Below are 25546 nucleotides of genomic sequence, written 5' to 3'. Positions count from 1 at the left end.
GGTGATGAGATGAGAGGAATGGACTGAAGCTTAAAGGAGGATTTAGACTGAATATTGGGAAGAAATTCTTTCCAGTGAGGGTTGTGAGACACCAGGACAGGTTGCCCAGAGGGGTTGTGGCTGGCTCCTCCCTGGACATGTTCAAGGCCAGGCGGGATGAATCTTTGAGCAACCTGGGCTAGTGGAAGGTGTCCCTGTCTATGACAAGGGAGTTGGAACTGGATTATGTTTAAGGTCCCTTCCAACCCATATCATTCTATGAATCTATGAACTACATCATACCCCAAAACGACTCAACTGAACAGAAGCACTTGGCATGGCAGCACTACAAACTGCTCAGAACTATTAAAAAGGGATCCAAGCATGCCCTTCATAAAAAAAAAAGCAAGCCTACTTTCTTACCTGCTTGTTCTCATATACCTACACTAGCAAAGTAAGAGAAGGGTGGAAGTGTAACCCTGGTTCTTGCCTTTTGCTGAGGTGGTTTTCCTCAACACCTTTACACATGCTATTAGTGTGTACCACATCACATGTTGATAGTACTGATATATCAAAAATATCCCAAATCATAAGATGTGGACATTCTGACTGCACAGTAAGGTTACGATACAAGCAGAACATTCTTCTAATCCATCTCCATTCCCCATAAAAATACTGGTTTCTTGAAAATATTTCACAACTTTAGCAGCCATTTACATATTCTAAATGCCAGGTTACACAAAAAGCATCAGATGTTGGTGTATGGTAACAACGAAATAGAACACTACCTTTTGATGCTTATATCTCTCCTGAAAAGTACTAGTAGCAGCTTCTTCAAACTCAGTGGAAACAACTCTACTGGCAAACAGCTGACAATTTGAACAACTGGCAAACAAAAAAGCCCCTCAGACTGAGCCAAAACGACAATGTTACTCGGGCAGAAAGAGTTAATATACCTACAGAGTTGTCCTTTATTACAGAGATTCTAAAACCAAATAGGTCTTGTAATGACAGGACAAGGGGTAATGGGTTTAAACTGGCAGAGGGGAGATTTAAACTAGATGTTAAGAAGAAGTTCTTTACAGTGAGGGTGGTGAAACAGTGGAACAGACTGCCCAGGGAGGTTGTGGCTGCTCCATCCCTGGAGGTTAAATGCCAGGATGGATTAGGCCTTGAGCAATCTGTTCTAGTGGGAGGTGTGTCTGCCTATGGCAGAAGGTTGGAATTGGATGATCCTTGAAGATCATTCTATGAATTATTACTCACCTTTCCATGCCCCTGCAGGAACTCTCTGGGTTGAATCAGCAACTGGTTCTGGTGCAAGATTATCAAATTCTTCCTTACTAATGAGATTTAGCTTCTTAAAGTTCTCAATCTCTTGCTAGATTAGAAAAAGCAAATTGTAAAGGCAAAGCAGGATAATGGCTATCATCCTGAGAAACAGGTGAATTTCATAGAAGAGAAAATAAGTAAGGCAGAACTGAGACACAACTACCCACACAGTCTATACAGAATTCTCTGAAGGAAGGAATACTAGCACACACACTGAAAATGTTGCTATGAACACTGTACATGACCTAAAGCTGCTGCTCACACTGTGCTAGCTAGAAGCACCAGCTATGCCAACGAGTGGGTGAATGCAGGCAGGAAAGGCCACCTACATGTGAATTTTCACAGAAAAATTAGAAACAGAAGCAGTGCTGGTCCCTGGCAAGCCTCACACCATTCTCCCTTTTGCAGCAAGTGAGATAAGAAAGGTCCTAGCAACGCAGGGGAGCAGCACAGGCTCTGCTTCTCTCCTTGGGCTACCTCTCAAGAAACAGCAGTATGTATAAAGGAAGTAGTTAGCTCTTATGGTATCTCTCGTAGTTTTCTTTTCTGTTGTGGTTTGCTTCTTTATCCAGTGTGGTTTAGCGGCCATTGGTTGGTTTCATTTTGTTGTTTTTATTAGTAGCTTGAACTGTGAAAGGGCAGGATTTTTCCAAGTTGTGTGGTATTTTCACAGATCACTCATAACCCATCTCAGGGGCAGATGGGGTGAGATCTGTGTGTGCATGCCATGTAGGAGAAGTCTTGTTTATATCATTGTCAACAACAAAAAGCAAAACACTGTCTCTTGGTGTGTGCTATTTCTCACTGTCCTCTTCCAGACTGCTGATTTTCTTGGTGCATCTCCTTTGTAATAAACACTCCACATTCTGAACTCTCTCTTTATTTCTTGCCCTTAACCTCCACATTCTGACCTCTCCCTTCATTTCTTGCTCTTACTCGCCACATTCATTTCTATCTCTGTCAGCCTTTTTGTGCCCACATGCTCCATTTGTCCTTTAAGCTACTTTCCTCCACCCAACCCCCAACCCACCTGTCCTTATGTACAGATAAAGCTCCTTCCCCTCACCACCTAGTGTTTAGGTAACTCGGTATCTCTGTATACGTAATACCTGCTAGTGACATGGTGAGGCTGCCTGCAGACATGCCACTCACTGGCAAAAGGGGCTTCTTTATAAACCAAGTGCAGTAAGTGACCAGACTGTGATGTGCCACTGCCTATGCAGTGCTGGAGTATATCTCATCTCTCATTCTACAGCTGTTAAGCATATTTTCAATTATGCTTTAATACAATTCTTCAGAAATAAATCAAAACCTGGCAAAGTTTTGAAAGCCTCCAAGACAGAGCCCAGTGCACAGGCTATAAATAAAAAGGCTTCTGGAATAAGGTGTGCTAGCCAATGTTTCCCTTCTCACAGAGCTATCGTTGTAACAAACTACAAGACAAACAGAACCTTACTATAAAACCAGTCTCAAATGACTGTTACATTCCTCTGCAGTTATCTCACCTCAAAAAGGTGCCTCTTTCCCCTCTGCTAAGGGTTTGCAAATGTTATTAAACAAGCTAATCACAGAACAAGAAAACACCAGGAAGGCTGAACCATTTCTAAACTGTTAAATATAGTTCTACAGGCAACTCATTAAATGTTTTTGGTCAAATATGTGATGAGAAAAAAAAAGTGGTTGGTTTTGTTTACAACTGTTTGCAATTTTGTAAAGAGAATTCCAGCCCCTGAAAGGGGCCTACAAAAAAGCTGGCAAGGGACTTTTTACAAGGCCTTGTAGCAATAGGACAACAAGGAACGGATTTAAGCTCAAGGAGGATAGATTTAGACTGGATATTAAGAAGAAATTCTTTCCAGGGACGGTGATGAGACACGGGAACAGGTTGCCCAGGAAAGCTGTGAAGGCCACCTCCTGGAGGTGTTCAAGGCCAGGTTGGATGAGGCCTTGAACAACCTGGGTTAGCAAGAGGTGTCCCTGTCTATGGGAGAGGGGCTGGATCTTTAAGGTCCCTTCCAACTCAAAGCATTCTCTGAAACCCCATGAATTCAGGTGACCTGTAGATTCAGCTACTGCCAGCTCTCTATTAGAGAAATGTAGCATTTTACAATTATACAGAAGAGATGGAAGGTAACTTTCCAACTGTTTGGACAGGCATGGTTTTCCAGATCAAAAAGGAGGAATTACCTTCATCAGAGTGTCATCCTCACGCTGCTCCATCCACAAATCCTGTTCATAGTAGTACAAGCCATCATTAATAACTTTAGCCAGCTCTGATGTGATTTTTGCACGGCACACGTGGTTGCCAGTATGACCTCCATCAGGATGTTTTCTCATATATGGTGGTGTCTGTGCCACAATCAAGATCTTATTTACATCCTGGTCATCAATTTCATAATCAGAATCACTGTCTGACCAATCAGTAAATTTATTCTTCTGACCCTGAATTTGTTCCATCTCTTCATCAAACAAAAAATCAAGTTCTTCTTGTTCTTGTTCCTCTGGTGGTGGGGGTGGTTGTTGAGTTGATATTTGATCAGACACAGGAGTACTTCCCTAAATGAGTAAAAGTGATGGGCTTTATATTTGAATTAGAGACAATGGGAGACCAACAGAACATGTTAGAACATTCCCAATAGACAAGCATACAGCAATCAGAGACAATAAGGCCACTTTCAGATGTTTAAGTAAATCACTGTTCTAAATAATCCTGCCATAAGATTTTAGAACAGCTCTCAATGCATGTTTTGAACAAATGGGTACAACTGACCCCCAACAGAAAAAGCCTCCAACGTTTCCTTGTCATTCCACTGAGCTTCGGATCAGGATTTAAAACTCACTTAAGTTACCCTAGGTCTGGGAGGGCAAGCAGTGTGAGCACTACCACTGCACTACCAAGCACCAAATACACTAAGACGTGAAAAATCTTTTTTACACTGTGAACTGAAAGCTGGCCAATTTGGGGCATTTGCTCAAACAGGAATTAAAGACGTTTTACCTTTAGTTTGACTGTGGATGCACGATGCCTCTTCTTCACTTCTATCCAAGGTTCAGAGTCCAAATCAGGCAAACTTGTAGACAATCCTTTAGACATGGTCTGAAAATTACTTGTTTCAGTGTTTTCCTTAGGACCCAGAGGGCTTCCCATTCTTGGAGAACTTGGAGCGGACTCTAACAGTGGAAAACAGTAGTTCAACTCCTGTTGTGGGCTGATTTGTTTGTGTTTTGTTGGAGTTTAATTGTTTCATTAAGTCTTCCTTTTAACTGCAACTACCGTTTTTCTACCTTTCTGGTTAAATATAACACTTCTCATGTCCAGGGGACTGCTACCCACAGTTTCCTTAATATTTTAAAAAAGATCAATTCTAGAAGCTTATTTATGCAGAAAGTTTCTAAGAGTCTGAGGGACATGCTATTCAGAAAATAGAGCAGCATCATTAGGGAGATGTTTCCTCCACACCATCCTCTAGCTCTATGGATGGGTGCCTAACTCAACCTTCATTCTTCCCATTTAACTACAGCCAGCTTTTCAGTAGAGGGTTTTCTTGCCAAGGGTTGTCAGCAAACAAAGCCATCTCCCTATTAATGATGCGAAGGAGATCCCCATCCAAAACCATGATGCATCAAATAAAGACTTAACTTTCAACTGCTACCAAAACAACACAGATTTTATGATTAACTTCAGATCACTACTACTACCCCTACTACTAAGGACTGTTGTCCATTATACTCCGTTCTGGAGAAGGGTTACAGCCCAAACACATAAGAGAAATTTTTATGTCTCTTCAGCCACACCAACCATGTGACTTGGCAACTGCAAGGCTGACAGGCATATCAGCTGAACAAATGGTTACCAAATGTACAACTGCTATTACAAAATCAGCATCGAGAGGCAAACTTCCTAAGCTAGACAGACAGTCCTAAATTTATGTTTCTGCTAAATAAATCCTTTACCAGTATGTGAGCCAAAAATTTGGCCTGGTATGAATTCTGGACAATTGATGAGTTGAGAAAAGTCAGTTGGTGGCAGACTGCATGGAGGAGGACCTGGAATTGGCCACTTCTCTGGATCAACCCTTTTTCTTATCCTCTGATCCACAGTTTCAACTTCTGTGCTGTCCTTTAGGGCCTGCATGACATGCATGTAACAACTTTAGAAGCTTTATAGATCCAGCACCACCCAAAGAAAGTAAAGCTTTGACATGTATAGCTTCTTCACAAAATCCTTGTCATGGCAAACAGAAGCTTTTCTTAACTTGTTTGCACTGACTATAAATAGCAGCACAAAATTAACCAAGCCATTTTCTACATACGTACTTCTGAATTATTTTACCTCTAAAATGAGTGCAGGATTTGTAGTGAGAGCCTGCATCCGACGGAAGCTAGCAATCAATGAAACAGGCAGAAATCCTTGTTGGTCCATCTTTCTCCTCAGGAAGAAGTCTCTTTCTAAGTTTTCCGTGCTAAAATAATACTCACTGCAGAAAAGAAACATAAAGAACATTGTCAAATAGCTACCTAAAGATTCCTTTTTAAAGTCTTCCACTACAAGCAGAGCATTTTTTGTCATCAGAGTCCTCCTTTCAGTAGGTGTGTCATTAGAAGCAAGACTTACAAAACAGCACAGCATGCCTGACATCTTACGAGAGACTTATGATCCAGCACAGTCCATAGGAGTATAAATCAAACCCTCATTACAGTTGCATATATGAACTGCATAAGGAAAAAGCTGTTTAATTTCCCTTTCACCCATCCCCTTCCTTATTACTTACATGAACAGAAGGAAACAACATTCTCTCAGCTTCCATACAGGTGGACAACTACAGCTCACAGTCAGAGCATAAATTATTTCCCACACAGCAGTATCAGTGCACCTTCATCCTGAACCATTATCTTTTTTTGCCCAGTTTCCAGTACATTAGAAGGTTTAAGCACACTATCTGAGAGTTGAGGCATATATATGTACCCTGTTATCATTACTTCAAGCATGCTTGTGAAATGAGGAAAAAAAAAATAGTAATGTTGTAGTTGTTGTGAGGCTGTACCAAAAAGGCACAGCAGTTCATGGAGAAAGGTAAAGTCTAAAAGAAGAGATGACGTTTAGTGGAGTAAGAGGGACAGGGTGCATTTCAAGAATTTGACAGTACCACAGCACAAGACAGACGAGGAACAAAGAAATAGTAAATAAACAATCTCCTTAAACAACAAAGCTGCTTCAGGAAATGACCCAAGTGTCAAGATGTTTATACTTAAAGGGGTAAAGTAAAAAAAACAAATCATGATCTGTCAAAACAAAGGAGCAAGAAAACATCCTATGAAAAAGAATGGGAAAAACCTCAGTTAAATCATGCCAGCTAAAATCTAGGCCTTCCACACAATTTACACATCATACCATGATTTTGAACATTAGATCCAAAGGATAGTACTGCTCATCAGGTTCAGGAAAATGTAGAGAAATACTTAATGGAGAGCAATTAAAGTTCTATGATAAAAAGAGAGGTAGTGAAAAAAATAAAACAAGACAGTATTAAAATGCTAAGGAAAAAAACTCCACATGCAAATAAATGTAAACAAAGTTAATTCTATTTTTAAAGTACCAAATTCTAACAGTCCCACTCATGTCAAAATGAAGGCAAAATTTACCAAGAGGGGAGGACTCTGATGCCATCTTTGACCCGAAGGTAAAGTTGGTACCATCTCTTCAGTTTTTGATATATAAAAGACATTCAAAGCCAAAGCTCTCCATATGAAACACTTAGCTCCAGGACAGAACGAATATAAAGTCTCAAAGTTGGACAATAAGACACACAACAAATGAAAATATTGCCAATACAGTAAACAGAAGAGAGTAAAGCTTTAGGAGAACCAAGCTCTTACTCAGAGGTAAGTAAACTGATTAGTGAAACAGTTGTGCACAAAGAGAAGGTTTCTTTCCAGAATTGCCTATTTGCTGTTCTGAAGTGCTACATTGCTTCTCCCCTCCCAGTCTAGCAGATAAGCAAGCATGAAAGCCATGTACCAGCATTTCACTAGAGTTACCTTTACAGTCATACAGTAAAGGTAAAATCTTCTAACGATTCACCTAGTTAAAAACTCCACAAGCAGAAATGGACAATGACTGAACTTGACTCAAACTGCCTCACTTGATGTCCATCACTCTAGAAAAAGGAATGTGAAAGACCATTAATGATATGAAGACATGGCACAAGTTTGCTCCAAGCAGAGGGACAAACCTAAACAAACACACACACACACACCCTCCAGCTTTTCATTCTCCTCAGTGTCTTTGCCTATCCTTGAAGTGATGCAGACTTGGATGCATGTCTGAACGTTTGTTTACTTAATGATTTTTTTCAAGAAGACTTTAGATAGACTTCCACTCCATGTTGCAGACTGAGGAGTCGCTAAGCACTGAAACTTTTCAGGCTGACAAATTCAGCCTGTAATTAAAAACGTTAAAGACGTAATGTAATACAAATATGACTCTCCCACACATCAAGCTGCTTCTGGGGATGAACATAAACTACTTGCTAGCAGCATATTTCTCACTGGAATTACACATCAACACAGTTGGACACAGCCTTTCAGATTTTTCCCCTATTAAGCTGGTGAAGTATTTTAAAATTCACCCATTCACTAGGATTCAAACCCATCTCACTTCTCCAATATCTGGATTTATCCTGAACCCTATAATCAACTCTAAAACCTAACAGTTTTGTGTAGCTTCATTCTGCATATACTTCCTTCTTTGGCATAGTCATTTCAGTATTTTACAATTAAACTATGGAAGGCAGACAACACCACCTCCATGCTGAAGATAGTAATAGATAACTGATGGGAAAAAGTCTGTTTCCCATCATTTTTAATGTATTAAGTGAATAAACTTTTTTTAAGGGGCACAAAATCAGCACAGTTGTGTTCTAAACCTGCTCAAGAATCTCCCTCTCTCTCACAGAAAGCAAACATCAGAATCAACCTGCCTTGGGAATTCGTATCAGACAAGCAACCAATGGCTCTGGTTAGCCAGACACCTGCCAACCTCTTGTTGCTAAAATAAAATGCAAATATCACCAGAAGTCAGATGTGACCAATGCTGTAACTGACATTTTTCTCAGCAGAAGGGGACATCATCATGTCCTACCTTAGAAGGTCTGGATTCTACACTGCATGCCCAGAAATCTGGCCAACAGTGGAGTGTCTGTGCTCCTCCCTCACTTGTCTGAGGACAGTGCAGGCCGATTATCCTGCCATGGGGGTACATGTCCACTGTCAGGTCTCATAAGGGCCTGGCAGCAAGAGTAACAAAAAAGACTGCAATAGAAGTTTTGAAGTTGATAGCCACATGTCAGATACTTTCTGCCCTTAAAGAGGCTTTTTTCTTCCTTTTTGCGTCAACTGTAACAAAAGAAGCAAGAATAAAATAAGCAAGTTGCTTTATGGAATACAAGGGCAATCCAAAACCACCACAGAGGCAGCGCAGAGAAATGCCGTTGCAAGTAGAGAAGGTGAAATATCTGCCAGTGGTGGAAACTGTCTCTTTAAAATCAACTAGGGGTTTCCAGGCCCTTTTTGACTTGTCTCCTGGTGATAAGCAGTCTTCCAGATGGTTTCTCATTGCCTAATGGTGTACATGAGAAAGTAAACATTTCAGGTTATTGAAAAATCAAGTATCATTGCAAAGCTACTCTGGTTCAGTTAAATGTTTCAGGGGAAACACTCTCACAACACACAACTAACAAGACTTCTCAAAGTGAAACTAAGACCAAGTAAGGGAAACATCATCCAAGAACAGCTTTTTTCAGCAAACAGACCAACAGTACTCAAAAGCACAAGCTCAGAGACATCCATATCTCAATTGCATGACAACATAAAAAGAGGGCTGTGTTCCATAAAGCAGGTATATGAATTAGAGCCAGACTACAGCACAAGATATAGAAAAGCTTCCTTAAAATTCCTCCTCATCACTCGAGTATTGACTAGTGAGTGAGAAAAAACTCAAACTGACATTGATAAGAATCAAATCAAAAGGTTAAATTGAAATGCCCTAATCTCCATCTTTATATGGACATTAAGGATCAAACACTGTTTGTAATGATTTTAACTAGACCTCTAAAAATATTTGTACATTAGACAATCTACTTACATTTGATGTTTGATGTATTCTTTGAGCAGTGCTTCATCCACGGAATACATCTGCACTCCTGTTCCATCACCATAGTAGTACATCAAGCTAGCATTAAGCTCAGGTTGGAACATTTGGTCAGTTCCTTCACCATACAGTTCTTGGTATCCAACTGAATATTCAAAGTTCACTTCACAATAAAAGGAGAACATAAAAGAAATGTGATGACAAATACTTAGTGCACCACAATTATTTTACACACTGCTCATCCGCTCCTGGCTTTCAGCACGTTATTTTAATATAACGAAGTAGCTTGAGCCTTCTTAAGTTACAAAACACATCAGACAACTCCCACTTCCCAGGAAAGCAATAACATTATAAATATAGTTTTCCATTTTTTGCTAAGCATCGACTACTTGGCGTACTTCGAGGGTTTCCTCTGCCTCGTCCTCTTCCTCTGCCTCTCCCTCTTCCTCTGCCTCTGGAGAATCCTCGGACACTGCCACCCTCACTCCTCACACTGCACACTTCATCTTGATCATCTCTCTTTTCTCTATCACGACGCCAATCTTTAAGAGAAAAAAGCAACCAGAATGAAACAACACTGAATAATTAAGCAGTCTCTGATTTGTTCCTAGGTGTTAACTACAAAATATTGCACTGAAGTCTCTCCATTTTCTGGATGCTCTCAAAGGCCAAGGGAAATGGCACTGCAGAATACGCTGTTTGTGCCAAAACGTCCCCGTAGCAGAGTTCTCATCTTGTGCCCAGGCAATTCCACTGCCTGAAGCAGAACAGAACTGAAAACTACAAGGGTGAAAGGCTGAAGTTTGCCCAGTCAGGACCTAGGGCATGTTGGGTAGAATTTGTTGAAGAAAAGTGAACAGGACACTGGTGCCAGCTCAGGGATCACAAAACCTACAATCAGCTTGGGATAGGAAGAAAAGACCACAGCATTCTTCTTCCGAACATAAGACAGTCTACTCCTGTAGACAGCTTGAAGACCTAGACAGAGTAAGAATGAGTGGCTAGCTCTTGTCAGTCCTTCCAGAGGTGGGATTTCCATTTCAACATCAACAGCCAATCTCATACCCACTCACATGGTATTACACTTGAATTGCCACAAAGAAAAACCCAGAAATGGAAAACTACTTACTTCTTGTCTCACTCCGTCTGCTGTTGTGAGGTATTAACTTGTTTGATTCCAGAAGAAACCTTGAGCTAGTTCGAGAGCCTGGTCTTTCTTGACTGTCTGTCCTTACATCATCCAAGTGAAGTGGTACCCATTTCTGTTTGTTACCTTAAAAAGTTCATGCGTTACTCTTATGTACAGAACTAGTTCAGGTTTGAGCTCCTGAAAAGACTCTACAGAATTCTTCTTGTATAATTAGTAGCAGTTGGTTTCAAAGTTTAGAAACTGGGAAAGGCACAACATTGAAACTTTAAGATATCGAATCACAGAATCATAGAATCAATCAGGTTGGAAGAGACCTCCAAGATCATCCAGTCCAACCTAGCACCCAGCCCTGTCCAGTCAACTAGACCATGGCACTAAGTGCCTCATGCAGTCTTTTCTTGAACACCTCTAGGGACAGCAACTCCACCACCTCCCTGGGCAGCCCATTCCAATGGCAATCACGCTCTCTGTCAAGAACTTCCTCCTAACATCCAGCTTAGACCTCCTCTGCCACAATTTGAGATGGTGTCCCTTAGTTCTGTTGCTGGTTGCCTGGGAGAAGAGACCAACCCCCACCTGGCTACAGCCTCCCTTCAGGTAGTTGTAGAGAGCAATGAGGTCCCCCCTGGGCCTCCTCTTCTCCAGGCTAAACAACCCCAGCTCCCTCAGCCTCTCCTCATAGGGTTTGTGTTCCAGGCCCCTCACCAGCTTTGTCGCCCTTCTCTGGGCACATTCCAGTATCTCAACATCTATCCTGAATTAAGGAGCCCAGAACTGGACACAGTACTCAAGGTGTGGCCTGACCAATGCTGAGTACAGAAGCAGAATAATCTCCCTTGTCCTTCTGGCCACACTGCTCCCGACACAAGCCAGAATGCCATTGGCTCTCCTGGCCACACTCAGCTACTATCTACCAGTATCCCCAGATCCCTTTCTTCCTGGCTGCTCTCCAGCCACTGTGTCCCTAGCCTGTAGTGCTGCTTGGGGTTGTTGTGGCCAAAGTGTGGAACCCTGCACTTGGGGCTAAGTCTCATCCCATTGGCCTCTGCCCACCCATCCTGCCTGTAAAGGTCCCTCTGCAGAGCTCTCCTACCCTCCAACAGATCAATATGATGACTGACTAAGCAATAAATGCACTAAACAAGAATTTCTCCAACTGAAAGATTAGCCTCACCTAAGCTTAAATATGAAGTTAATTCACGTGCATCAAAAAATATTAGCAAAGCTGTATTTTCTTGAAGGCTGCCCTGAAGTATCCAGTAACTATTTATTTAATGGAAACGTTTGCTGTTCTATACTTCATTGCTATTGTGGGCTTGATACTTCAGTAGCCAAGAAACAAGCAAATACTGTGGGGAGAAAAATACTTCGGGTGATACCTACAGAATGCTTCGCTTTCGATATCCACTTAAAAACTAGAAGTAATAAAGGATTTCTTTTAAAACACACACAGAGAAATATTAATAAATCTAAACCACATGGGTCTTTAGAATCTATAGAAATATCATCAGGAAAGCAAGAAGAAAAGAAAAAAGATGATAGCAGCAATATTTTAATACTCTCTCAGTTGCTCCTCCAGGTCACCCCAGTCTACTGCCCAAATGGGATACAGTTTTGCTTCTTGATTTTAATGTAATGAATTAGATAAAAGGAAATTAATGATCTGGTTTAATTGAAGTGATCGCTTCAAAGTGTAAGTGAACAATAAACCATGAAATTTGAAGTGTTAGTATATAAAGAAACAAGTGCATATATATGAAGTTATATGAACAGACAGTTAAATATTTAGAGACACTAAGATATGAGAGACAGTAACTGTTCATACAGCCATGCTACAATTTTCCAGAAACTGTCAGAACCCCACAGACCATCAGTAGGACATGAGCTACTTTTTCCCCAGAATTCCTGCTTGACTAAACAGAAAACTCCGAGGCCTGAGCAAGGAAGCCTGTTTTAAGCTTCCTAGCAGGAAGAAATATATCCTGTTAGCACCTAGAAAATGCAAAACACAAAACATTTTATCAAGTCATTCAGCTGGAATTAATACAACTGTACCAGTGATGACTTCTTACATGATACATGGTGCACAGACTGACCTTTTTTCCTTTGGTTATTAGTTTGAGCTTCATCTTCGCTAGTGTTATCTCCTGGACCATCTGGCTTTGCCTCTGAGTTGTCCTTGATTCCATTATTGCTTTTTTGATCAGATTTCTCTTCTTTTTCTCTTCTATTTGTTGGCTTCTTGCTGTGACTCGTAGTCTTACACTGCAAGAGACACTGGTAATTATTTTTGACAGTACAGCTGCTGACAGCACAAGGTACACATTCCCTTTAGCTACTGTAATTCCTTTTTTATTACCTGTTCTCAGCTTCTTCAGTAGGACAAGTTAAGAATTGTGCTGTTAAATCTCATATTAAATAGTTATATTTTCTGCTAATTTGGCAAGATCGTAATAAGAATTTTTACACTAATAAAGTCATCCATTTTCTTCCACTGAAGACAGAGAATTGCAAAGTGCACAGGAATCATGTTTCAGTACCTCAGAATGGAGTTTTACAGCACAGAAGAAATAATGTTGCTCACCAGTACCTACTGTTCAGACTGATTAGCTTTAATAGGCTGTGATTACAGAATGCTGGATGGTAAACCAGAATTTCCCTTGATGCTGCACAACCTCAGCAGCATGCCAAATGTTCACACAAACTGTATGAAAGCCATAAGTCTTAATTCTAGTCCACTAAATCAGAACATGAATCAAAGATCAGAGGATGTGGAGGTGTATGATTACAGACTTATTTTTTCCCACATTAGAATATGGTATTTACTGGGAACTGTGTGCCTATGAATAGTGCAAGCATCCCACAGATCACCACTTTGTGGCTTCAAAGAAGGCAAAACGATCAGCACTTTAGCACCAATGATGTTTCATTCTCCCCTGGTATGGCCACAGGCTGAGGCATAAGGGGATTTTGAGAGCAGCCCTGAGAAGGAGGACTTGGGGGTACTGGTGAATGAAAAGTTGGACATGAGCTGGCAATGTCTACTTACAGCCCAGAAGGCAAACCCTATCCTGGGCTGCAAAGTCAGCCTGGGCAGTAGGTCAAAGGAGGTGATTCTGCCCCTCTGCTCTGATCCAGTGAGTCTCCACCTGCAGTGCTGTGTCCAGCTCTGGAGTCCTCAGCACTCCAGACTTATGGATCTGTTGGAGAGGGTCCAGACAAGGGCCACAAAAATGCTCAGAGGGCCTGAACACCTCTCCTGTGAGGAAAGGCTGAGAGAGATATGCCACTCTGATGCCAGCAGATCAATTAGCAGCATTAGCATGCAAGACATATGCCCTTCACCTGAAGCAGTAGTCTCTTTCATTCACAACATCTCAGCAACTGACAGAGGTAAGAACAACGGAGAACCTCATGAATATTTTTTTTGGAAAGCAAAATCAAGGATCTTTTACATATCCTAACCCATGACAGGATGCATGCACATACCAAAGTATTCTAACTGGTATCTGAACTACTGAACAAGAATTACTTTATTGGCTTATCATCGATTCAGGTTTTAAAGATTCTTCCAGCAACCTCAAAGATCCTGTAGGACAAGCTACTGGTAGGCAGAATTTGCCACCTCGAAACACAGTGTTGTGTCAAGTCTACAGACCTCTGTAATCTTGACCTGCAATGTAAAAAGCTCAGAGACCTGAACATGTGAGGGCTTTTTGTAGACATAAACAAATTAATGACAACAGGCTGGGGGAGGAAAGGGAGTGCTACAAATTGATTAGTTGATGCCAAGATGCCTTCATACTCTCTTCCAGGATTCATTTAGACACTTCCAGTTATACCACGCATATTGTTTAAGCCAAATGTGGTTTCCCCCCCCAAGAAAGCAGTAGAAGTATCACCAGGATGCTGCAGAACTAAAGCAAAAAGTGACATGGCACCTCATAGCTTACAATAACTTCTGCTCTTTCCTTGGTTTAAATAGCGAAAAACAGGTCCAAGACACATTTGATCACAGAACAGCTTAGGCTGGAAGGGACCTTACAGATCATCTACTGCCACCTCCCCACCATGGGCAGAGATGTCTCTCAACTAGACTCAGCTGCTCAAGGCCTCATCCAACCCACGCTTAAACACCTTCATGGGCAACCTATTCTAGACTCCCACCATTGTTACGCAGTTGTCACTTGAGATCAACTGAAGATAGTTTGACAGAGCAGACTGTTAACTAAAGATCCAGCAAAAGGAAAATACACCAAGGGAAAACAAAAAGGATAACTGTCTTAAGACAACCTGCACGAAGCATTCTGAGCCATACATGTGGACAGCATGTTCACAACCCCAAAGGCCTTCTTATCTGCAGACAAAACTTCCCAGCAAGTAGAAAACAGAAATACAAGCTTCAAAATAGAGTAAATAAGGCATGTTTTCACCCACATGTCCATGGCACACCACTAACCATAAACAAGTGTATGTCTGGGGGCTGGTGAAGGATTCGGAACTCCAGTACCAGTGCAGAGAGCTAAGCACAGAGCAGTACATTGAGTTATTGACAAAATTTCCATTGAAGCCCTACAAGACCCAAGTCACATTCCAGGGGGAAAGGTATGAAGCAAAGAAGTTAATATGGTTTGGAAAAAAAAAACAGCCCAAACAAAACAAAGCCACTGGAGATGACAAAGGATACTTACTTCATTGTTTGCTATTTCACTTGGTGTTGGCCAGTTTGTGATATCGCCAAAATCATCAGCCTGCAAAGATGCAAACAGTTTATAGTACATCCTAGATTTAGAAGAGAAATACAACTTCTGAAAACAGACTATGATCAGCTGCAGAAACAACTACTCATTGCAGCCACATCCAAATCAAGGTTCAATACATCTTAGTTTGTAATTAACATGACCTTCTAAACAATGCTTTCATGAAGAATATTTTAAGTGGGCACAGACAAAATAAAAGACAGCAAGCAAGTAGGTTCTTTACATTGTTATAAAACAAACTAAGAGGGCTTACAACTTTTGAGCACACATGGAACATTGTCAGATTAAATACTGTCTTACACAGCTTCCTATGTGACCTAAAGGCATCAATAAAATCACTGAAAACAAGAGTTGGAAGGGGCCTCAAAAGATCATCCAAGTTCAACCCCCCCACCAAAGGAGATCACACAAGAACACATCCAGATAGGTTTTGAATGTCTCCAGAGAAGGAGACTCCACGACCTCTCTGGGCAGCCTGTTCCAGGGCTCTGTTACATCACACAGAAAATCTTTACCTTATGTTCACCTGGAACCTTCTATGCTCCAGCTTGCACCTCTTGTCCTATCACTGGATGTCACCAAGCAGAGTGTGGCTTTGTCCTCCTGACACTCACCCTCAACATCTTCATAAACATGAAGTTGCCTCAGTCTCCTCCCAGCTAAAAAGCCCCAGCTTCCTCAGCCTTTCCTCATAAGGGAGATGTTCTACTGTTCAAAAGAAGTCTTAGGTTTTGGTAGACTTTTGAGCACAGGTATTGTTCAAGAAGAGGTGCTGCACAAAATTTTTGAATCCTGTTATTGAAAATTTCTGTGACTCCTGTTGTCATAATGCACATAAAGCACACACATCACTTAACATGAAAAAAAGCTTTCAAAAAATCAATCTATCATCATTTGTGTTCAAGTGATGTTGTTTCTCTGCAGGCCCTTCACATTTTTATGTTAACCTATTGATTTTTTTCATCAAAACTACATTTCCCAGTCCCTCACAAATACACCACTTTAGCCTCCCTTCTAATTTCACATTTCTCTTTCTACTTATCTCTAAAATTAGCCATTATTAAAGCAGAATATAACACTTGTGGTTCTAACCTCAAAATACCTTGTCATCTCTTTCTGTTAGCAATATCAGTTCTTTGCTACATATAATACTTACAACCAGAAATACTTGGAAATTATTTAATTTTCCTACCATAATATCAAGTGAGTTAAAAGCCAGTTTAGATTAACAGGTTAAATGAACTAGAACACACGACAACCAGTCCAGTAACTCGTAGCTAAATGTCCTTCTAGCAAATACAAACCTTGCTGCTTTTCCTTGTCCTGGATTTTGCTTTTATAACTTTAGTGGAATTTGGTAGTTCTGAAAAGGAATAAAAATATGTTCAGGTGAAGAATCAGACTTCAAATAAAATGACTAAAGAAAAGTGCCTTGGCACGAAAAAACATCAATGAACATTTCAACGAAGTAGCCAACAGTACATGACACTGAACAACTCATATAAATAAAGAGTGTAAATAACCTTGAAAACCAGGTGTACAGCATAATTGTATAACACAGTATTTTAGCATTTGCTCAGCTATAAGGTTAAGACTACCTCAACATTCTGGTATTTTCATGTAAGAATTAGAAAGGGAAAAAGAGCCCTTTACAAAGTCATCCTATTGGAAACTGTTTTTAGAGGACAGAATTAATGAAATTTATCATCATACAGGCATGAAAAAATGAGAAGCAACTACATATTCACAAATTCCCAGTAATTTCCTTTTCTAAGCAATTACTTAAATGCCAAATAAAATCTAGCCATATTGCTCACAATCAAGTTGAAGCAATGAATAAGAAGAAAAATATTACAGGGAAGATGAAATGAGAAAAACGATTACAAAAACTGCATTAATACTAGTAAATTCTAATGCCCAAACTCCACAGTGGATGTGTTTATGACATATATGAGCAGGTGCAATGAAGCAGACACTCGTAACATTTTCAGAACCACCCTGAATCCAGACCCAGAGTTTCTGATAATGACCTCATCTGATATCCCACATAAATTACTCTTCCACCAGTGCCAGTAATTAATAGAATGCTTGGAAGAAACTCCCTCATATACAGCAATGTTACTGAGCCTAACGATCTAGGATCAAAAACATACACTGACAAAACAAAATGCTATTTAAAATTCTTCCCTCTCTTAATGCATGTGCATTTACCCTTCTGTAGATGGAGCCAATTTTCTTACTCTGCATTTTTCTTCCCTGCCCATCTCCATTGTGCTCTACTTCCTGCAATGAAAATTCAGGGGGAAAACCTCAAATGCCTCTATTGGGCCACTTTTCTTAGAGATTAGAATCAATGCAGAGGAAAGGCACTTGTAAATTCTCCTGTTGAGTCCTGGTTCTTTCAGTGCACATTTTCCCATAGAGAAGTGGTCACCACCTTTCCTTCAAACTTCTTATTTGATATTTCATTGCAAGACAAGCTTGAAACACTGAACATGACTGAAATCACTAGTGCATTATTATTTCATACAGGGATAACATCACCTCCTCAACCCTTATCTCCTTCACATCCAGTGACTAATCTTCCTTATCATAGCTTCACACCGGGAACCCCACCCTCATGCCCCAGTGACTCTGAAAGCCCTCTGTCTGCTTCCTGGAATACAGTATGAACGTTAGAAGCATAACTAACGTAGACTGTCCATATTCCACTGTAAATAATATTAACACTGCACATCACACAAGACATGTGATTACAGTGAATTTGGATCAGCCTGTGACCTTTGCCACACTATTCACCAGCAGGTTTGGTTTTTTTTCCACTCTTCTACAGAGCTGCATTTTAAAACAAAGGCAAAGGACACACCTCCAAACTGTCTTTCTTGTTACTCAGCCTACATTAACTAGGCTGAAAGCTTTCAGAAACACGCAGTGACTCTGTAATCCTAATTTTCACTTGTCATCCAAATAGTAAACTAATTGCCCTTTACAAAACAAGACAAACAGCTGTAGAGGTGGAGCAGCAAACATATTTGTAGTTTTCTTCAACAAAACTGCCAATTACCTGCAAAGTTAAACCGACTGACCACGGCACCTGTCCTCTAGTAGTCTGTAAACATGCATCTCTCTTTGGCTGTTCAATTACCTTACTCAAGCCTTTTTTCCATCTCACAGCACTTTTACTTCAATTGCTGCTGACTGCCCTGCCAGAACTTCTACTGTGTGTGTCACCAGGGCGTAGCAAGGGATTCACAAAGAAAAGTCTCCATGATGCTGCACTATCTTATTCATGGGATAGCCTCTCCTGCCGCCTGGAATGAGATTATCTGAATCAAGTAGAATGAGACTCGACTCGTTTTAAGGAATCTCTCTTATCTGTATGTAGTAATCCAAGACTTGGAAGATGCATTTGCACACTAAATGAAAAGCAAATTAATATTAGGCAATACACCACCTCGTTGACGGCACTCTTTCAGAACTCAAAAGCCTGCGATCTTGCCACACTCTGTACCTGCCTACCCAAAAACAACTCCAGAGATTCTTGTCCTCCCATAAGAGCCATGCTCAACCCCAACTTTAACTGGTCTTTCAGTTAAAGATGGGCTTTCTGGGGGTTGTTTGGGAGTTGGATTTTAGATGAAGTATGAAATGGAAGATTAGGCAGCAAGAAAAAAAAATAAAGTAAAAAAAAAAGAGAGAGTGGGAGCGTAAAAGAATGAAAAACATTGCATGACTTCAAAGGTTCTGCTCAGGTCACAACTGTTACACTGTTGTGAACAGGCCCTAGGCCACAGTTCAGGCAAAACTTACTCCTTTAGTCAAAAGCTTTATGCTCAACATTACTCCAGTGTTTGGTCTTAACAAATCACAGAAGTGCTGAATACTCAGAAACAGCCTCTTTAGTACATTGTTCAACTAGAACCCAATGTGCTCTTGCCAATAAACTAAATTCACTTATGGTTAAGTCCAACCTAACATTATTAAAAAGGTTCACCGGATGAGGCACTTAGTCCCATGGTCTAGTTGACTGGATAGGGCTGAGGGATAGGTTGGACTGGATGATCTTGGAGGTCTCTTCCAACTGGTTGATTCTATGAAATGCTACAAAGCAACCTGTTCAGTAACAGCATGCTGTGTGGATAAAAGAATTCAGTTATCTTTGATTGCTTGAATTGTTGGGTTTCAGCTCAGGTTTTGGTGGGTTGGTGAAAAAAAAAATAAGGGATGAAGAAGTTTTATTGCCCATGATCATCTTTCAGTCACTGAACTCCATCCCATGAGGGTTCCATCATATGAAAAGAGAAACCAGCCTTCAAAGCCTCTTAATACACCACTTCACAGAATGTCTGGGGCTGGAAAGGACCTCAAAAGATCATCCAGTTCACCCCCCCTGCCAGAGCAGAATCACCTACACCAGATCACACAGGAATGCATCCAGGTGGGTTTTGAATAACTCCAGAGGGGCAGATACTCATCCTAAGATGAGATATTTTCTGCAGAAAGACAAGAACCCTGTCAACTGCAGCATGTCAAGAAACACAGAATGGCAGCTCCAAAACATGAATTTTGGAACCACCAGAACAGTAGTAACCCTCAGGGACAACGGCTGCAGAAAAAGAAGAGCAGGTTGGATGCTGTGCAGAGACAAAAGCACAAAGTCTGTCCATAAAGATGTATTGCTGAAGTACCAACAGTTACAAGGGAATTTATGTTTCCAGTAGAAGTACTTCAGAACGGATGGTTTGAAATTTTCTAACTCAACTGCAGGTAATTTTTTTCTGATAGAAGACAATGTATGATATTGACAATTTCTCCTGAAGGCAAAGCCTATTAATATAAAGGTGGAATATGGTCTAATTTTAGTACAAACATGCCTTTTTGCTGTAAGGATTTCTAGGCATTATTCACTTTTCATTTTCCCTTGGGCTCCACATGTATTTCCTTTAGTGAAGGAACATTGCATAAATAGCAGAAGTGCTTCAGGAGGCAGGTGAAACCACCCAGCAGAACAGCTCTTCAAACTTCAGTGGAACACGTCTGATGACCTTGTACAACATTTTCCTTTCAGTGCTCAGTTAGCAACGTTACAATATGATTCTTTTTTAAACAAGGTAAGCTACACTTACATCTATTGTCTTAGCTGACAAATGTGCCAAAACAAGCCTTTGGAATTTATATCTAGAGCAAGGAATTTTGATCCAAGATTCTGGGAAACTAAAAACTCCAAACAGCAGTAATTATGTTAGCATCCTTTCCTACAATAGCTCTAGCATTTTATAGCGGAACTACATCATACTGACCCTCTTCACGGATTTGAACAACTAAGGCAACAAATTATGACACATCTTTCTATTTACACTCAGAACCAGGCAATTTGTCAGCACAACAAACAATGGGGGGAAAATATCCCCAATGTATGATTATCACTACACTGTTTATTTTCCTCGCCACATTTTTTCCCTTTGCTTCTTCACAGAAAGCTATAACCTCCGAGTTTACTTTCTACCAAAGCTTTTGTGGTCTCAAGGGTGCACAGCATGCCAAGGCTGTGTCTTAGAGTCAAGGCTGGAAGATGGATTTCTCTCTCCTAACAGGTCCTCAGTTCAGAAACATAAAGAAACCCCAAGCTTACTACACAAAAATCACATATGCTGTTATATCCAGCTGAAATACAGACAACAAGCTTGTACAGATAATGGTTTTAATCCCTTTGGTGCTGGGGTAATTGTCTATGTTGTACCTTCTGATAATTCTTTAAATAATTTTAGAAGGTTGCTATTAAAACATTCAGTGAATTAATAAGAACAATATCATCTGCCTTACACACACTCAAAATATTGGAGCATGAGACCATCTACAAATTTACTACTAAAAAGGTGGCTATTCCCACTCACACAATATACCTTAACTAAACTGTGCTTTTACAACCTCTTCTGCCAACAGACTAAAGCAAACCCATTTATACAAAAGCACAACAATGAACTGGTTCTGCTACCAAAATATTAATCAGATAAAGGTGCTCTCTGATGCTCAGAAATAAAGGCAATGAAAAGAGGCAAACTGAGCACAAACTAAAAGCCTGAAGTGCGCAGTTATTTTAATTAACTACATCATTCAAGCACACTAGGAAGCAAACCCACTTCAACCACTCTGGCAGCATGGCGTTTTGCTTCACTGAATACTTCCATAAATTTCATGGACAATTTTTTCATAATTATCTGAAGAATCATTAAGAGACCCACAACAGCTATACAAATCACAGCAAGACTACAGACCTTGACATTTGGATTCCCTTTTGCAAGGTTACAAAAAGGGCAGTGCTTTTGGACCCACCAAGGGAAGAAGTGGGAGAACTTCTGCAAGAAAATTATTTCACCAACTTAATCCTGGGGAAATTATGTATATGAAGGAACAGTATCTAGCCTCTTCTCAGAGCTAGTAACTAGGTAACTAGCCTACCCGAGACCCCAGCTCTGAGAAGCAGCTGAGGAAAAAACAAAGAACACAAGACTAATACTGGGATGTTCTGCAGCTTCCATAAGAACACCTCTTGCTGGCTCAACTTAAAGTTCATCCTGTTATCTTGTAAAAAAATTTATCCACAAGATTATGTAGGACATCTTCCCTGCAATCGTTCCTCTCTTACTGACAGATCTTCCACTTGAAGACTTAACGCAGTGCATCGGCTGGGCACTGCACAGAAGGCACGGGGCGGAAGACACACCACAGGAGAACCTTTCATCAGCTGTCAGCCCATGCTAAAGCTAACTCCCTGTCTTCATGACCACCAAGATTAGACAGAAGTCTATTAATTTTACTAGCAGTTTTAAACTGCTACCAGGCTTTCTCCACAAGTTAATGTAGATTAGGATGCAAAAGTAGCTGAATAATTCCCAAACTATTCTGTTTAAAAGAGACATTTAATAAAAGGCTTCGTCGAGAGACACTGACCTGTGGTAACAAACATACCACAAAAAAACTCAAATGTTTACATTAAGTGTTTAGTTTACTACAGCATGACTAAAACTTGCTAACCTATCCCAGACAAAAACACAGCAGGCCATAGTAACAATGCTTTGACCAGATTTTTCCGTTTTTCCATTTATTTTTTCCTTTCCAGTATATGGTGACATAAACAGTTTCTTTTGGTACCGTCAGGTTTGCCTTGATTACAAACTAATGCCATATTAAACTGAAAGTCAAAAGATGGGAGGATGAGGCCACTTCTCCAGGGGATAACTATCACCCAACATGCCACATATGCACGTCTCAGGAAACTTACAACAAATTAAGCCAGGATCAACAAGTCAAACAGGATTCAGCCACCACTTTGATGTCAGATTCTTTTACGTTTTATTATCCTCTTTACGGATAGTTTTACATTCCATCCCAGCAGTATTTCTGCTCATCCACTTATTATTTCACATGACTAATTTCCATACTACTACATTCATAATGGCCTAGCGTGACTGATTTTGCTTTGCCAACATGCAATTAGTTACTTCAAAATACATCCCTCATTGCAGATGGAGGCACATGGCAATTCCTTCCTTCAGACAGCCAGGAAAGATGTGCTGCTTTGTCTCACAAGGCACAGAGCAGCAGCTCCTTCATGGTGCTTTTAGTGGTGGCCAAACTAAAACACGGTACATGCTCTTCACTGATGCCATTACCAGCATTTGTGACCCACAGGTTTGGTTTACTGTCACTAAAAAAGACGTTCCAGCACTGCCCCTCAATTTAGTATTAATTAGATAAACAGCAAACACTACTTTTAGGCAGAAGAACACAGAAGCTCTCTTCACCATGTAACTCAGCATGTAATGCACACAGTGTAAGAGTGTACTGCTGCCTTCCTCCACCTGCCTTCAAAAACCATTTTATCTTTCAGTGGAAAAGTAAACTTTACAGAAGGTGAAGCATGAGATGCCAATGCAACAAAAAGCAGCATTCCCAGAGCTTCTCGTGTACCAGTATTATTGCCACAGCAAGGCAAATGACTGACAAATGACCACAAACTGCTGTCCAGCACACCAGACTGTAGAAACCAAGCGTGAATAGGTATTTATGAACATGTCAGTACACACAAAGTAAAGAGTCCTGATGATAAAGATGAAAGAATTCGTTGCCAAAAAGTTTGATCTTCAGGTTAGTATGAGATTCTGTGGTCTGGAAAATTCCTCTGCTTGTGTGACCTGTACACATGAAACTATAAATTATGTATTTCTCTTTGTGAGGGAAGTACTTATTTAATTCAAGGATAAAAGTGACCATGAGATCACAAAAAGGTTTGTCAGGTGCCTTCAGGAGCAAATGCTGAGATTGAAATTGCCAGGAAACAAAGGTTGAAATACGTATTTTGAGGTCAGCAGCTTACCTCCAGCCAAGAACAATACTCAAGAAGCTGCTAACTTCTAGGAACTCTCTGCTAGCCTAAGCATAAAGCCTGGACGTTTCAAGTCAGGTCTTTGATGACCAACTTTGTGAAGCCATCTGCCTGTTTAGTCAGTATGGAGCCTATACAGTAGTTTTATCTTATACGTAGTGATTAAAGGCCAGAAAATTATACCATGGCTACTCTAGCTCCATCTCTTTCCACATAAACAGTTTAAATTCTGAGAGCAAGCGAACTGCCTACTTCTGTCAACATTTAAAACCTCCACAATCCAAATCGTCTGGAAAGCCAAAACCAAGTAACGGATCGTATCGAGGACCTTACTATGTAATTAGGCAAAAAAGACCTGCGGTAAAGCAAGCGGGATTTAGCAATATTTCCAAAGAAAAGCCAAGCAGCTCACCAGCTCCTTTTGCCACTACTAGAGCCCCGCGCTACGCAGGGCTGGCCGGAGGTCACCCCCATGCCGTGAGTGACCATTTGCAACCCTCAGGAGCCTGCCGCCAGCACTGCGCCTTCCCCACCGTCAACGTGTCCCCAGCTCCCGACTCGTGTGTTCCCTTCGCCCCAGGCCGAACCAAGGCGGCGACCGGACCCCCCTGCCCACTTGCTTCCCTCGTGTGCCCATGTATGTCAAACGGCAAAGCTCCCGGCTCGGCTCCCGCGGAGCCGCATGGCCAGCCGACTCGCACCGGGGCCCTGCTCTGGCAGCGCACAGCCTGCCGGGGACAGCGAGAAGAAACACGCGGCTTTCGCTTCTGAAAAACCCACAGACCGACAAATCAAAACCAAAAACAGCCAGCGGCCGCCGCACGCCAGCCAGATCCCGGCCCGCCGCACCCTCAGCTCCCCCGCCGGGCCCAGCCTGGCCCTCCGCACCTGGGTCCGCCGAGCCGAGCTGCCCATCCGCCGCGGGCGGAGAGGGGCTGTCCCGCGCCGCTCTGCGCCGCGTCCACGGATTCTCCTTGGGCGGCGGAGCTTCCACCACCGGCCGTCGCCGGCTACCCTCCTCCGCGGCCTCCTCATCGAGCTCCGGTTGCCGGCTCTCCTCCGATTCCCGGGGGCGGCTCACCGCCGGTCCACCGCCCTCAGCGCCCCAGCCCCGCCGCTCGGCGGGCGCCGCCGACACCTGCGCCGCGGACATGCCCTGCCGCCCGCCGCGAGGGCCGCAAGCCGGGGCGGCCTCAGGGAAGCCAAGGCGGGGGGCGGGGGGGAGTCCGCCTCCTCCCCTCGCCACCGCCCCGCCCCACCGGCCGGGGCTTCGGGAGATCCCCTGTCAGCTCCCACCGCTGGGGCCACAACGCCGCTCGGTCTTTCGTTCCCTTCAGTTGCTCATTCAGCCCAGCCTTTTCCGCAAGCTGCCGTGAGGAAAAAAAGAAGACAGCGCAGAGCAGAGCGGCGCGGCGCGGCCCGGCCCGCCCCTGCCTCTGGAAGGCCGGGAATCGCTCCCGGCCTCGGCTCGGCCCTGCCCGCCTGGAGGGGGTGCGCGGGCGGCAGCCGCCGCAGCAGCGAGGGGCGGGGCTTGGGGGCACTCCTGTACGTTATGACCTCACGGCGGCTGGGACCGAGCGCGGCGGCGCCGGCTCTCCCCGAGCAACGCCAGCCTCTCCGCGGAAGCGGCGGGACGGCGGCTCCGGACGACCCCGGGCTCCTACTCGCCGCCGTTATTCAGCACCTGCTCGAGTAACGAACCGAGCGCACCTCGGGGCAGCGGAGCACCCTTCACCAAACTCCATCTCAGTCGTTCCAGCACCCTCCTCACTAAAGTACCCCCTTCCGAA

The 25546-nt window shown here is 42.2% G+C and overlaps 1 protein-coding gene across 9 annotated transcripts in view; it reads right to left on the bottom strand.

Moving 5' to 3' along the window:
• Window positions 1-25265, bottom strand: part of LARP1B (La ribonucleoprotein 1B) — a 32804-nt gene extending 7539 nt beyond the window's left edge. For 5 of the 9 annotated variants that reach the window (XR_010303742.1, XR_010303741.1, XR_010303740.1 and 2 more), the window contains exons 1-12: window positions 24645-25264; window positions 16675-16733; window positions 15302-15361; window positions 12707-12875; window positions 10590-10733; window positions 9859-10002; window positions 9455-9623; window positions 5645-5789; window positions 5266-5440; window positions 4310-4482; window positions 3499-3867; window positions 1246-1360 (exon numbers count right to left, since the gene is read on the bottom strand). Coding sequence is in view for 6 of the 9 variants with exons in the window: in XM_064149976.1 (XP_064006046.1) it covers window positions 1246-1360; window positions 3499-3867; window positions 4310-4482; window positions 5266-5440; window positions 5645-5789; window positions 9455-9623; window positions 9859-10002; window positions 10590-10733; window positions 12707-12875; window positions 15302-15361; window positions 16675-16733; window positions 24645-24909 (1987 nt within the window). In the remaining 3 variants the exon portion in view is untranslated. Of the gene's footprint in view, window positions 1-1245; window positions 1361-3498; window positions 3868-4309; window positions 4483-5265; window positions 5441-5644; window positions 5790-8452; window positions 8916-9454; window positions 9624-9858; window positions 10003-10589; window positions 10734-12706; window positions 12876-15301; window positions 15362-16674; window positions 16734-24644 lie in introns of those variants that run through there. The other 4 variants (XM_064149979.1, XM_064149978.1, XM_064149980.1 and 1 more) reach the window with 2 other exon arrangements.
• Window positions 25266-25546: the final 281 nt, after the last annotated feature.

The sequence above is a fragment of the Pogoniulus pusillus genome, chromosome 10, assembly GCF_015220805.1.
Source record: "Pogoniulus pusillus isolate bPogPus1 chromosome 10, bPogPus1.pri, whole genome shotgun sequence".
Classification (NCBI taxonomy): Eukaryota; Metazoa; Chordata; class Aves; order Piciformes; family Lybiidae; genus Pogoniulus; species Pogoniulus pusillus.
This window is presented reverse-complemented; position numbering and strand designations above follow the sequence as displayed.